The 13,873-nt window shown below is 40.0% G+C and overlaps 1 protein-coding gene across 1 annotated transcript in view; it reads left to right on the top strand.

Moving 5' to 3' along the window:
* The first annotated feature begins 10,061 nt into the window (after window positions 1-10,061).
* Window positions 10,062-13,873, top strand: part of TRPM6 (transient receptor potential cation channel subfamily M member 6) — a 90,459-nt gene continuing 86,647 nt past the window's right edge. The window contains exon 1 of the mRNA XM_069881215.1: window positions 10,062-10,199. Within this exon, the coding sequence (XP_069737316.1) occupies window positions 10,062-10,199 (138 nt within the window). The remainder of the gene's footprint in view (window positions 10,200-13,873) is intronic.

Genomic DNA, 13,873 nt, shown 5'->3' with positions numbered 1-13,873 from the left:
CTGTGGGACTATTACTGTGTAAAGTTCATGACTTTATCTCTTAAGATTGTTGCTTCTACGACTGTCATTTATTAAGTCTTTTTGCTTAAAATAGTCAGCCTGCCAGCCTTCTTAGTAAACCTTTCCAAACTTTTCAGTATTTGAGGTGTAAGGTATCTGCATTTGTTCATTGCTTACTTGTTTAGATTGTTAGGGTCTCACAGTGCCCACAGAAGAGAGGACATGGCTTAGTGACTGAAGCATTTCATAGTGCCTGTTTGGATATGCTTTAATCTAGTATCAGATCAGGTGGATACATATTTAAAAAATACTTATTTTTCTCACACATTTTTAATTATATTTTTTAAGTCCAAGTATATCAATTTGTTGTGGGTACTTAAAATATATTTTTAAAAACAAATTCCTTTTCTGGCAAGAATGCCACTGCTATTATACGTTTCCTATAACTAAAGTAAATTAGTGAGCAAACTAATGTTTTGAGGTGTTTGGTTTATTTTTGTTTTTATCCTAAGTAATATATGCATTCCTACATTTGAGGTTTTTATACTATTTCACACTACCCAGTATTCTCAGGATCCTGTATTTTGCATTATTAGCTAGAATCTCTGTACACATACTTTAGTCACTTAAAATCTGTTTGGAACTTCCTATATAGCAGGTGTGCAGCAATAGACTGACTTCTAGCATTAAAGCCTGTCTCCCCTTTCCCCTGTATTCACAGGATTAGAAGAGTTTTTATTGTTGTCTTTGAAATATATTTTTGACCTATTCCATAACAAAATAAACAAGCCCTTTAAAACAAATTAAGTTGGCGCTATGTTGCAGGCCATATATTTACTTTATTTACAATTACGCTGTAGGTAAACACTTCCCTCTTCACTTGTTCCAGTCATGGGCTCTGGGTTATGGGCTGGAATGTTACAGCTGCTTTCAGAGCATTTGCTGAGCTGATTAATTTTTTCCATTCATCTGTTTGCAAATAGAGGCAAGTTTAAAAGCCTTGGAAAACCTTTTGGAATTAGTCTGGGAGTTTGAGTTATACAAAAAGCTGGGGCGAGATAAGGGGGAGTGATGATAGATTATGCAAACTTTGCATTAAGCTGTCAAATGGTGGCACCAAGACATGTTATTGCTCAGTGTCCAGTGTCTCCAGATACCTCGTGTTATTATGGTCTGCCAGAATGTTGGCCTCATCTTCTGACTCCATTTTGCTGGAGAGCTCGTTTTCAGAGGCTATACATAAACTGGAAGTAAGCTTAAAATGTGTTAATTTGCATGTATATTCATATCCAGTGAGAAAAAAATGTTCTTTTGAAATATCAAAATGTTGGCACAAATTCTAAGACTACTCAGGAGTAGCATAGTACCTACCAACTAACAATCTTCATTTGATACGTTCTTAAACTTTCAGAAAAAGTATTTATGTTCTGTCTGGGTAATTGGGAGTTTTCCCTGAAACATTGATTTCTAGAAGGAAGAACCACTGTCAGAAGAGTAAGAAAATTTATAGAGAACCATGTCTAGATACTACCCAGGTTGATAAGGATGTTGCATCTGGAAGTAGCACAGTAAGGTTATGGGCGTTTTAAGGACTGTGAAATACTAGGGTTCAGTGTGTTTCAGAGCAGATTTAAATAGCAGAAGTAGTATTACCACCGTGTCAGCCTTTTTAAATTTTCTGTCTTACTGTAAATTTAAGGCCTGTTATACATGGTCTAATTTGTGTTTATTGAAAGCCTGCACTATATTTATGGCTGCCAAGATAGATAAGCCATCAGGAGAAGTTTAAAGCGCGGTCCAAATCAACTGAAGAAGTACTATGGAAAGCAAGCTGAATTGATGATTGTGTCTTGGGTAAGTAGATTGTGGCAGAAGGAAAAAAAGTGGGCAATGGAAGACAAATGATGATGATGAATAAGTAGATTAGGGTAGCAAATGAATGCAGGCATAGTTGGCCATGTGAGCAATGACATGAAGTAATATTTTCAGCACTGCCTCCATCTTCATCACAGCAGCATTTACAACAATTTGAATAGGGTTATCAACAATAAACTTGTTTGGTTTCTCACTGTTTTGACAGTTACTGTCTTATGTTTATTCCTGATGGCAAGGCCAAGAATTTAATGGACATTAAAAAAGTACACACTTATCTCTATAGGTAGTTGGAAAATACACAAGATCCTTTGTGTAGAAAATAAGAAAGTGCAAATGTATGTTTCGAGGTGGCACCAAAGATAATTACTGTCCAGCATTTGACAGCTAGTTCTGGTTACGGCAGATTCCTTGTGAGAAATTAATGTGTATTTCTGTGAAAGCTGATGACAGCCACAATGAGAGATGGTAGACCACATGGACTCATTGCTTGGTATACTAAAGCTTATGTTCGAAGAAACATTTCAAAATAGCTACTATGCTTGGGCTGGCTTAATTCTTTCTGTTCCTACAGTTATAGCCTTAACTCTCTAGGTGGCAATACACATACACGGTAAACTACAACAAATCTGAAAAATGTTTTGAGTATGCTTTTATTCTGAACTGCTACTGAAAATTCAAGCAGTGACATCATGAATGTTAATCATTTCCTTACTGTGATACATAAATAAACGCAGATCTAGTCACAAGTTCCTGATTATAAGGTGACATGAGGTCTTAAGCATAACTGGAGTAGAAACATTTTGTCAAGAATTTTTGGTTCATCACTTGTTTCTCTATCCATCCTTCCCCTCACCCGAAAAGCTATCAATTTTAACACATGGGAATTCATTGTCACTACTTCTTGCACTGTGTCCATCAGTTACAACTAAAAAGCAAGCTTTTTATGGTTGTGTGTTTGATGGAAATCTCGGTTTGTGAGTGAAGGCTACTTGAAATATACTCTTAAGCTGTGCAGAAGAAAAAGGTAAGTGCTAATTCGTAAGAAACTAACTCATGAAAGAGTGTTTAAATGTTAGTATACAACTAACAGTATATTTGAAATGTGTGAGGAAATTTCAGACAGGGTTTTTCAAGTAGTCTTATTAAAAGGTTGATTTTAAAAAATTCCTATTTAAAACTTACTTATTTAAGAAGTTGATGTTGATACAGCAAACAGTATATTTTTATTATTGGTATTTCATTTGTAAGCAAACTTACTAGGTAGTAATATGTTAAACATTCCTGGTCAAAAAAAAGCATTCATGGTTTCATAGACATTTCTAAGAACTTAATCGTTATTTCTTCTCTTAAGACCACACAGATTGTAACTTTTTCACTACTGAAGGAAAAAGTTTTCTTACTACTGATAACTGATAATCTTCCCAGGGGAGGGAAGGAGGCAAAGTAAAGTTTTGTTTGAAATTTTATTTTGTTTTTAAGAATTATGGTGGTGGATGGTAGTTTTCCTGGTTTTGTTCTGTCTTCTTTTATAATAATGCATTTTTGAAAGAAGGGATATTGACTAGCTAAACATTACATTTTTTTACAGTTTTCTTTTATGAATACCCGGGGTTCATGTTGAGATTGGAATATGATGAAATAAGTGGCTTACTAAGTATGAGACTGAGAAAAGTAAACAAAACCAGTATTGTACTACCATCAGTGAAGTGTAAGCCAGAGGAAAAAAATTTCATGCAGAGCTCTGAATGGAAACAAGCCACATCCATTCACTGTTCCCTTGCACAGGTGAATTTTTTAATGTACTTCATTTGTGCAGTGCAGAGCGCTCTTTTAATTAAATTGGAACAAACAATATTTAATTGTATTGGATGTACCCTAACTGTCAAGTTCCCTGTCTTTGAAGCCTGGTGATACTTCTTTCTGATGTTTCAACTTGCAGAACATAAAATTCAGTTTCTTTTACTTCCTGGCATTTAAGAAAACTTAATTTTGCTTCTGATTGCATAAAAAGCACTTATTATGTAAGAACTACTTTGGCATAAAGTAAGCTACCAAAATCCTATGATTTCATGATGGTCAGTTGTAAACTGTAGGTTTTTGATCGAGCAATCACTAAATGTTGTATCTGTGTATTCCGTAATAGATAGTTTTCCTACATTTACCTTTTAGGAATTGGAGAAACCTATGTTTGAAAAGAAAATCTACTTCAAATCAACCTCTCTGTTTCTAGATGTGTAATGTGCAAATACAGAGGCACTAAACACAGCTTTTCATTGTTTAAACTGATGCCATAAAAACACTACTAGATTACGATTGTGAAATATAGTGTGATATAAGAGGAAAGGGTATGGCAAAAAATGTTTATACTTTGTACATGCATAGTAATATCAAACCTGGATTGCTAGTATCAAAATGCTTAAATTTCTATGACATGTCATGGCTTCAGGGAGAAATTACGATTGTTTTAATGTTCAATATGTGGGTTTTTTTCTTAAGAGTCCATACAAAAAATGCATACATCCCCAAAGAGCTTTAGGGAACAGCTTGCTCAGTGGAGTCCCTTTGAGTCAAACAAATAAAAATTGTCGAATTGGCTCCCAATTATCTTTCTTATTATTTTGGCCCAAGAGGCAGATTCTATATTTTAATGCATTCCTTTCTCTCCCATTTATATTATGCAGCTTTTCTGTGAATATCCTGGATTTGTCAGTGCTAATCACTGCAGTTTCAAATAATTTTGGGATTTGTATTTTATCTTTGTTTGGGTGGTCTTGAATTATTGTGAGGCCAGAACTGATAATTTATAAAGAAAATTCATTTCAATAATGAGTACAACAATCACAACACTCTTACTCAAATTCATTAGATCACATTATGTGGCAATTACCAGTGTCTGTCGTTGACTTGAAAGGGTAATCAGAGTGTATTATTAGATTTTTCCCTGTTCAGTAAGGAAAATGAGAAACACTTCCATTTTTAAAGATAGGATTTTGAGGTGGTGTATTTCAGTGAAACAGTTTTACTACACGTTAAGGTAGTGGAATTTTTTTGAGATGTACTGTTCTGACTTGCAGTTTTCTAAATGCAGCGTCCTCGTGCTATAGAAGATTTGTGCTTTCAGGGCAGCTCACAGAAGTGAGCAGTAACTCTCTCAGTGTTTACCAGAACAAGTCTTTGTTTTCTTGTCTTAAGTATCAAGTAGTCAAGGAAAGAATTAACAGTATTTTTAGTGTGTTTTCCTAAAAAAAACCAAACTCAAAGGTCTATCTGATCACCTAATACCTTTAAAAAACAAAAAAAAAGTCAGTTGCACCACTTAAAGTCAAAGATGTAACAAACCTAATTTCCTCTGAGGAAAAGTATTTAGGAGAATTCTTTCTTTTGCCAATACTGATTTCTGTGACACTTAAAACCACAATGCAGCCATCAGCAAACACTGTATAGAAATCATGTAAATGATAAGACACTGGGTCAGAGCAGAAGAATGTTTTAGGAAGGGATGACTGGCCCAGAGAAGAAATTCAAAATAAAATTAATTTTCTGAATAGAAGGAAGCTTAAATTTACTTTACTTTTTCCTTAGAAACATAGGTATCTGAAGGTGAAATTTAGGCAGCCAGCAACAAACAGCGAAGTTAATCAGTTTAAAGTTTCATGATATTGTGTATTTCTATCATGTAATCTATGATTGCTGCTCAAAACACAATCTGAAAGCAATGATATTCCTGCCTAGCTAACAGTTGCATCTCAATATTTTTTCATGTGGGACTTATGCCTGCTGTTGAGTGCCGGCTGCTTTTGGTGGGAAGTGGTCAAAGCAACACTCTGCAGGCCAGATCCAGCTCATAGGGTGAATCCATATGGTCCCCTATTCTTTGGAACACTGGCCTGGGACAGTACTGTTCTCCTTGAATTGGCCCATCTTCTTACACAGGATAATCTGGTGTGGCTTGAAGTCTTCTGCATATTCCACTCTGAAAGCATGTGTACTCTGTGTACTTGACTGACACCCTAGTAAGTGTCTTTAGGTTTTCCTCTTGACATAAGGGTTTCTTCTTGACATAAGGGTTTCTTCTTGACAGGTAGAGACTACTAAATCTTAAAGCTGCTGAACACCTAAACACTCTTCTGCACTCAGTCTTTAGTTCTTCACTTATTTTCCTACCTCTGTTATGAAAAGTGAGTAACAGAGACCAGTGACACCATCTGAAGTGTTGTATCTCCGTTCTGGACAGTGACATCCTGCCTTAGGAAGCAGGATGCTGGTTTCCATGGGACTATGACTAGAAGCACAGAAACTATTTGTCATTGTAATAAGACTAAACCATATAATCATATTTTATTCTTTGGGTCTGCACTAACTTCAAAGGTGTTTACAGAATGCATGTCAGGAGAATTGATGGTTGGATGTTTGTGACTGTGACCATCAAGCTAACAAAATCTACTCTACTACATTCCTAGCAACTTACAGACTCTAATCAAAAAAAAAAAAAAAAGCCAATTTTTATCATAGAATAAGTTCTGCAAACAGTCCTGCTGACTTTGGGTAATTCACCATGCAAATAATACATCTGAACTACCTTGAAGGATTTTGAGTCATGTTCAGATATCAGTAACTACTTCTTGCAAGCGCTATCAGTCTGATTTAAAAAAAAAAAAAATAAGAAGACATGACAATCTGATTATGTATAAATCAATACTCAAGATTGTCCTCATTTGTGCCTCTTGTTGAAGCACATTTGTCATGAGAACCAATAACTGATAGAGATTTATATGCCTGCCTGAGTTCTGTCATCTTTAATCAAAAAATCAGTTTATTTGTGATGAAGAAAAGTTCATCCTTCTCCGAAAAGCATTTATTGGCCTATCAGCATCTAATACCAGTGTGCAGTGGGCAGCAAGAGGAAAGATTTACTATAGTCAGACCTGGAATAATCATTACATATTTGCATACTGTGAAATACATAATAAAGCATGACTTAAGCTCACTGCAGGAGGTTGTCTCTACACACCGTAAGTTGAAGTGGAGGACCATGCCAGAAGATTCTGTTCTATTGTAGTCCAGAATCTGCATGGTAAGAAAAAATAATTATATTTTTCACTATACAAATAATCTTCCACAGTGCTTTTCCACAGCATACTAGAGCAGTAACTGTAACAGTCATCATCTGACGACTGTGTGATCAAAATATCTGCTGCCAGCCTTTAGTGTTGGACCAAATTTTGAGACTTTTTTCTTTATGTTGGAAGATAAATGTAAATAAGCCTAGTGGCAGCCTGATTTGTTGGTAACTATATGGGATGGGTGGAGAAATCTAGAAGCAGCCTTTACCAGTTTCATTCCTTGCTCTTCTCTTTGCTGCTTCATCAGTTCTTGAATATCTGCTAGGGCACTAAGTCAAAGGTAGAATTTTGTAGGTAGCCTTACGAAACTCTGTTTTCAGTGTGTTTGGAGATGATGAAACAATGAAACTGGGAGTTCCCTCTAAAGCAGATTAGTGCATAAATTGTAGATCAGTTTTGTCTTTTTCATTCCAATATCTGGATGTTCCTTTGGTAGATATTGCATGATTAAACAGGGTAGATAGAAAAAACATTCTAATATACTTGCTGGATGGGAGGTATGATCTAGCAGGACTTAGTGAACAGAGTTGATATCTGGGTGCTTATGCCTTTGCAGGCACCCCTTGGAAGCAACAGAAACAAAGCCATTACTGTTTTAGTAAAATTTTCTGCTAAGCATATTATCCTCCTTTAATATAATTTTTTCACAGAATATTTTTGGACTTCGAAAACAATGGAAAGTTATGCATGAATTAATGCAGTCATACTTTGACATGTCTGCATTTCACTTACTTAGGACATGAAAAGCAGGAGTTGTGAAACATTGTTCCCAACGCTCACCCAAGAATTGAACCAGCCACACTGCTGTTGAAGTGACAGCTTAGGAATATAGAATTTCTGAAAAAAAAGAAGTATAAAGGATGGACAAACAAGATAGCACTGATCTTAAGGTAAGTCTATAGAAACAGGATTGTAATTGTGCAGTTGGACTGCAGGAGAAAATGTCTCAGCTGTTCTGATTTCTAGAGACAACAGTATAAAAATTATATGATAGTTATGTAGACTTTGAACTACTAAAATGTCTGTTATAAAACACATTACACGTTTTCATATCAGTAAAGTACTGGAGAATTGACTGTGAGAACTTGCAGCATGTGAATAGGTTTGTATGGCTTTGCAGAACAGATTTTTAGGTCTTCATATGGTGAGTCTTGATTCCAGGGAAGACTAAGAATTTCTCATGCTTGAGAGAAAATGCACAACATAGAAAGAAATCACAGAAATTTGGAATTAAGAAAATGCTTGCATTTCATAGGAATGTGTACACCTAGCTATGTCCCCATTGAAATCCAGATAATCTGCATGTGCTGGCATATGTGTGTTTCTGATCTTTTACAGGGTTTCTGATCATATGAAGAGTGGGCCTCGTAACAGTTACTGATGTGTCCTATTAAAAGAAAATTTCTTCATTTAATTTATAAACATAGGTGAAACTAGCAAACCATTGTGTAAGTTTCTGTGCTGACTTGAGTTTGTTTTTTTTTTTGAAAATAATATCTTAAAAGGTATAGCTATGAAGAGAATGAACATGAAGACAGCTGTTCAGCACCTGCTAAAATTTCTAGCAATGCATTCTGTTATTGGAAGCTGTAATGGTTTTTTAAGGCCTACCATGTAAGAAATGCAATGTAAGAAGAGTAACAGTGTAAGAAGGTGAGGTTTAGGCTGGACATTAGGAAAAAATTCTTCACAGAAAGGGTCATTGTCACTGGAACAGGCTGCCCAGGGAGGTGGTTGAGTCACCTTCCCTGGAGGTGTTTAAGGCACGGGTGGACGAGGTGCTAAGGGGCATGGTTTAGTGTTTGATAGGAATAGTTGGGCTTGATGATCCGGTGGGTCTCTTCCAACCTGGTTATTCTATGATTCTATGATTCTAAGCAAAAAGCTATGTTTGGCATATGAAGCAATTTTCTTACCCTCCTTGTCTTTGAAAGAACAGTTTATGTTAAACCACTGCTGAGTTTAACAGCTAATGTTTCAAAAGGCCCTGAGGCATGTCCCAGTGCTAAGGAGACTTTTCTGCTCTGGTTTTCGGGACACCGCTGAGCATGAGTGCTTGATCTAACAGTGGAAGTATCTTCTGCCTGCTGCTCTTGGTGGCTCTGCCTCGAGGCTTCTGAGCTAAGACTCTGTGGTCCAAAGGCAGGGCTCTCCTGTAGCGGAGGAAGAGGGAAAGCTGGGCACCATGGAGGAAGATGAGGCTTGGGCAGGAAAATTAGAAACTGAGAGACCAGGAAATGAGAGGACGATCTAGAAAGAGTAAGTGGGTGAGAAATACAGATAAAATCCAGAGCCAGGCAGACCCCGGGGACAGTAGTAGCTGCTGAAAGGTTCTTGGGGCCCGTCCTTTGAATTTTCTTTGTCAGTGTGGAAAAAATGATACAAAACATCTGTGAAGAAAAATAGGAAGATCAAGACCCTAAGAACTCAAAAGTTTCGGTTTGTATCTGAACTTCATCACTTTATGAAAAGTTTAAGTAATATACTGGTCACATGCTGGTTTTTTTTGTGCACAGCTTGAGTTGTTCATCATCATGACCTGTAATCAGTTAGCTGTTTCTTTTTTCACCGCAATGTGTTGATTATTTATGATTCAAGTCTTCATAATTCAAGAGAGAATCATTGGTTGCCTCTTGGACCTTCCTGTAAGATTTATCATGACTGTCGTAACCTTAACGTACAACTCACAGTACCCTAAAAAATGACCAGGGGAAAAGAAACAGCTGGCTGCAGAGGAGGAAGGAGCCAAGATGCAGACAAGCTCAAGCCAAAACCCATATGCTGACTTTGGGTTTCTGGATTAGATGAGGAGCCCGCCAGGGTGGGAGCAAAGTGGGGATGCGGAGCGAGAGCTGTCGGGGATCCCGAGGGAGAGGCAGCAAAGGTAGAGCCCGCACTCGTTCCACGCAGGGAAGCGTCGCCTGCCGCCTCGGGGACGCGTGCACCTTCCAGTATCGGGGGAGGGGGGATCCCCATAGCAAATAAATAACTAGCGGTGCGGGGGTAAAGGACGGCGCCGCGCCCCGCCGAGCCGCGGCCAGCCCGGGACAAGGATCGGCGGGGATGGCGGCGTGGCAGGAGCTGCTCTTCTCGCAGCTGGGCTCCGTCTGCCGCGGCGGCCGGGACTGGCGGGGGGGCGGCTGGCGGCACCGGGACCGGGCAGCCCCGCGCCGGCCCCGCCGCGAAGCCGCCGTCCCGCAGGTGAGGGGGGCGGGCGGCGCCGTGACCAGGGGTGTCGCTGCGAGTCCCCCGGCGAGGGCGGCGGTCGGAGGAGCCTCCTTCATCCCCACCGGGACAGAGTCACCTCGTCCCGGGAGAGAGAGGCGTCTCCGTGTGGGGCAGCCGGCCCGGAGCGCAGCACCGTGAGGAGCTGCTCCGTGTCGCCAGTGGCGTTCGAGCTCACCTGTAAATGGCATCAGGCTTCCTTCTGGAGGCAACTTGGGGAGAGAACAGAGAGGCTGGGAGCAGAGGAGGCTACAAAGATGGTCCGAGGGCTGGAGCACTTCCCATACGAGGACAGGCTGAGAGAGTTGGGTCTGTTCCGCCTGGAGAAGGCTCGGAGGGGAGACCTTAGAGTGCCTGAAGGGGCTACAGGAAAGCTGGGGAGGGACTGTTTACAAAGGCTTGTAATGATAGGACCGGGGGCAATGGGTATAAACTGGAGAGGGGCAGATTTAGACTAGACATTAGGAGGAATTTCTTCACTCTGAGGGTGGTGAGGCACTGGCACAGGCTGCCCAGGGAGGTTGTGGCTGCCCCATCCCCGGAGGTGTTCAAGGCCAGGCTGGATGGGGCCTTGGGCAGCCAGGGCTGGTAGGACGTGTCCCTGCCCGTGGGATACATGGCAGGGGGAGGTTGAAATTAGATTGTCTTTAAGATCCCTTCTGACTCAAACTAGTCTACGATTCTATGTCTGTTGGCCAAAAGAAAACCTCAGGCTACAGGGGTTTGTTTGGCCAGTGTTTTAATGTTGTGGTGTTGGTGCTGTTTACTCCGCCAGTGCTTCCGCAGATGTGGACATGTCTAATTTTATACACATACATCTGCTTGTATTTTAGTAGTCTTGAAAGTCTTTCAGAAAAAAAGGACTGCCCACACTACAAGCAGATATGACATGGTGATTTTGTGGTGGTGCCATTTGAATGCCACAAAGTTTACAGTGGTTATGTGTAACGTGTAAGAAAAATGCTGCTAACTCTAGTAAATTTTCACTTATTTTTACCATGATGATGACTGAAGACTTTGATGAAACTTGTGTGATTCAGTTATTGGGGCTTTAAGAACAGACTTTGCTACTATAGATGGAATTGTGAGTCTGGATGGTATTTCATAGGTATAATGCTGTAGGCACATATCTAATGTATCCATTTGTGCTATACTTACTGGTGGAAGAAATATGGAATATTCTTTATGAGTATTTCTGTTTATGAATATAATTTAAAAAATACACAGTATCTGCTTGTGCACTAAAGGAAAATAAATTAATATTTTAAGTTGTGAACCCCTGAAGTTAAACCACAAACTGCTTTTCTTGGTACCTAAATGGAGTGGCCAAGTTTTAGAGAGATTTAATGTATTTTGGGCCTCCCAGGGAAACGGCAATATCACCTTTAAGAGCAAATTCATAGTGGTATGAGGCTAAAATCAGTTAAGGAAGCATTGTCATTGCTTGTTTAATGAAAAATATGCTATGAAGTTGTGAAATCTGTTTACAGATTTTTTTCTTTGATAAGTTTATATTACACCATAAAAACCTTATTTAAAGTAGTAACAGGCTTGTATAGTCTTAATAAAAAACATAAGTAGACAGTAGGTTAGGTTATGTTTGAACCTAAGTTTCTATAATTGTTTTGTGGCTTGATAAGGGACAAATGCTAAAGCTTTCTTGGCTATTGCAAGGTCAGTGGCACAGAAGTTGCCCAACAGTGAATGTGCTGAAGTATGTTGTTTCTGGAAGTGACTGGTGTCAGGAAGGAACATAAGAATCTTATGGAACCATACCAGAGAAAGACATTTCTTTCTGAGCTAGTTTTCCCATTTGTGACCACCAAAGTCAAAGGCAGAAAGTCATGTAGTAGTTTAAAAAGAGCAGAAGGCAGGCGAGTTTAAAATTCTGACAGCTTATAAACAAAAATGATGTCTCAGTAAATATCTGTTTGTCCCTGATTCTTGTAGTACATAAATGTATTTCTGTGTAACATGCGTTCTAGGTGAGCCCTTGAGGTACACTCTGTATGCTTTCATTTACCATTTCTTTTGCTTTATGTTCTGATTCCTGATGTTTTACTTCAGTTTTTGAGAGCTGGTTATCCTGAAAGAAAATGGGTCTATTTGAAGGTCATAGCTGTGAGTAAAGTGTTTAAGCCTGAAAAGAAGCAGGATTTATTAGGCATTTGTCTTCATCCTTTCCTTGGAGCTGGCATTGCTTTGCATCTCTGCTATAGTGCATTTGCTGATACGTGCTGTTCTCAGTTGTCCAGTTCCCTCTGTCCTTTGGATGGGAACAGAATACGGCATCTAAAAACAGTTCCTGGTGTTTCTTGCTGTTTTTTCACCAGGGCAGAAGCTGGGTGCTGTCATGCTGTATGTTGATAAATGCAAGTCAGAAAAAAAAAGGTTTTAAGCCTACTGATGGGTTGCTAATGAAAGTAATGCTTCTGCTTTTTCCTGATTACTAAGTATTAGTGGTGAGAATTGAGTTCAGCCCTCTTCAGCATTGTCAGTAGTGATGAAACTCTGTTCAGGAATGCTGATGGGGCAGATGCTCATCTTCCAGCCTTTAGTGATTTCAAGAGTAATAGTTTGGAATTTGGTAAACAGCCGTGGATGTGCCTTGGTGCCTGACCTGGAGTGTGAAAAAAGAATGTTTTCATTGTAAAAGTGGCTTCCTAGCTGCCATGTAGTGCTAGGGATTACACAGAGATGATGGAGGTCACATCCGTGAAGGGTTGGTAGCCTGTTGTGACCATAATGTCAGTTAGGTGAGGCTGCATTGCTGAGGTGAGACTGCAGATATAAAGCTTCTACCAGCCTGTCTGGGGTGGGATGATCCCAGGTTTGATCACAGCCCTACTGCTATAAACTACTGCATTTAATTACATTTTATTGGTGCTATTTAACCCCAAGAGAGGGGTAGAGGAGCTTCTCGTGGTACACCCAAAGTGCTTATGAAATACATCAGTCCCTCCACCCACTGCCTCACCAGCATTTTGCAAGGGCTGGGTGGTGGTGCCATGCAACCTAAGCCCTCTCTGCTAGCACCTCCTGTGTCGGTGCAGCTCACAAGACCATCCAAACACAGATGCAGCCAGCCTTGGTGAGCAGGGAGTGCTTCTGGGAGGCTGGGTGGGCTTTGGGGCAGCCGTTCAGGGGAAAGGATTTCTCAGTGGCATGCAGCAGAGACGTTTTAGGTTGTGGGGGAGTGTGCCTGGAAGTGCAGCCTGGTGTGGTGGGGAGCAGGAGTTGCAGCCTGACTTGGTGCCAAGAGGACGGTTGTGGTGCCTGCCAAATCATTCCATCTAGCCCAGCACAAACAGCAATGGAAGCTGCTCCTTGATGCCCAGCCCTGGGGAAATTCAAGCCTTTGAGGGTCCCTTTGTCTGCTGTTGCAATCTGCAGTGCAGCAAGCCAGGAGATAAGTCTGGCATCGCAGAGTGTGTCTTGGCACACAAAGCTAAAGACACGGCAGTCAGTTCAGATGGCCTTTGTGGCAAATGGGGCAAGAGGATGTTTCCATCCTCATAGACCCCAGTGGTTGTTCCCAGGTTGTGGCTGGCTCTTCTTCTGTCTGGTCAAGGCAGCTATTTGTGGCTCTGTGGTATTTGGTGGGTTAATGATGTGACTTAATTTGAAAGCAGGACAGCCAGCACCACAAT

This window comes from Phaenicophaeus curvirostris, chromosome Z (genome assembly GCF_032191515.1).
Source record: "Phaenicophaeus curvirostris isolate KB17595 chromosome Z, BPBGC_Pcur_1.0, whole genome shotgun sequence".
Lineage (NCBI taxonomy): Eukaryota > Metazoa > Chordata > Aves > Cuculiformes > Cuculidae > Phaenicophaeus > Phaenicophaeus curvirostris.
The sequence above is the reverse complement of the archived record's forward strand: the minus strand, read 5'-3'. Positions and strand labels throughout refer to the sequence as shown.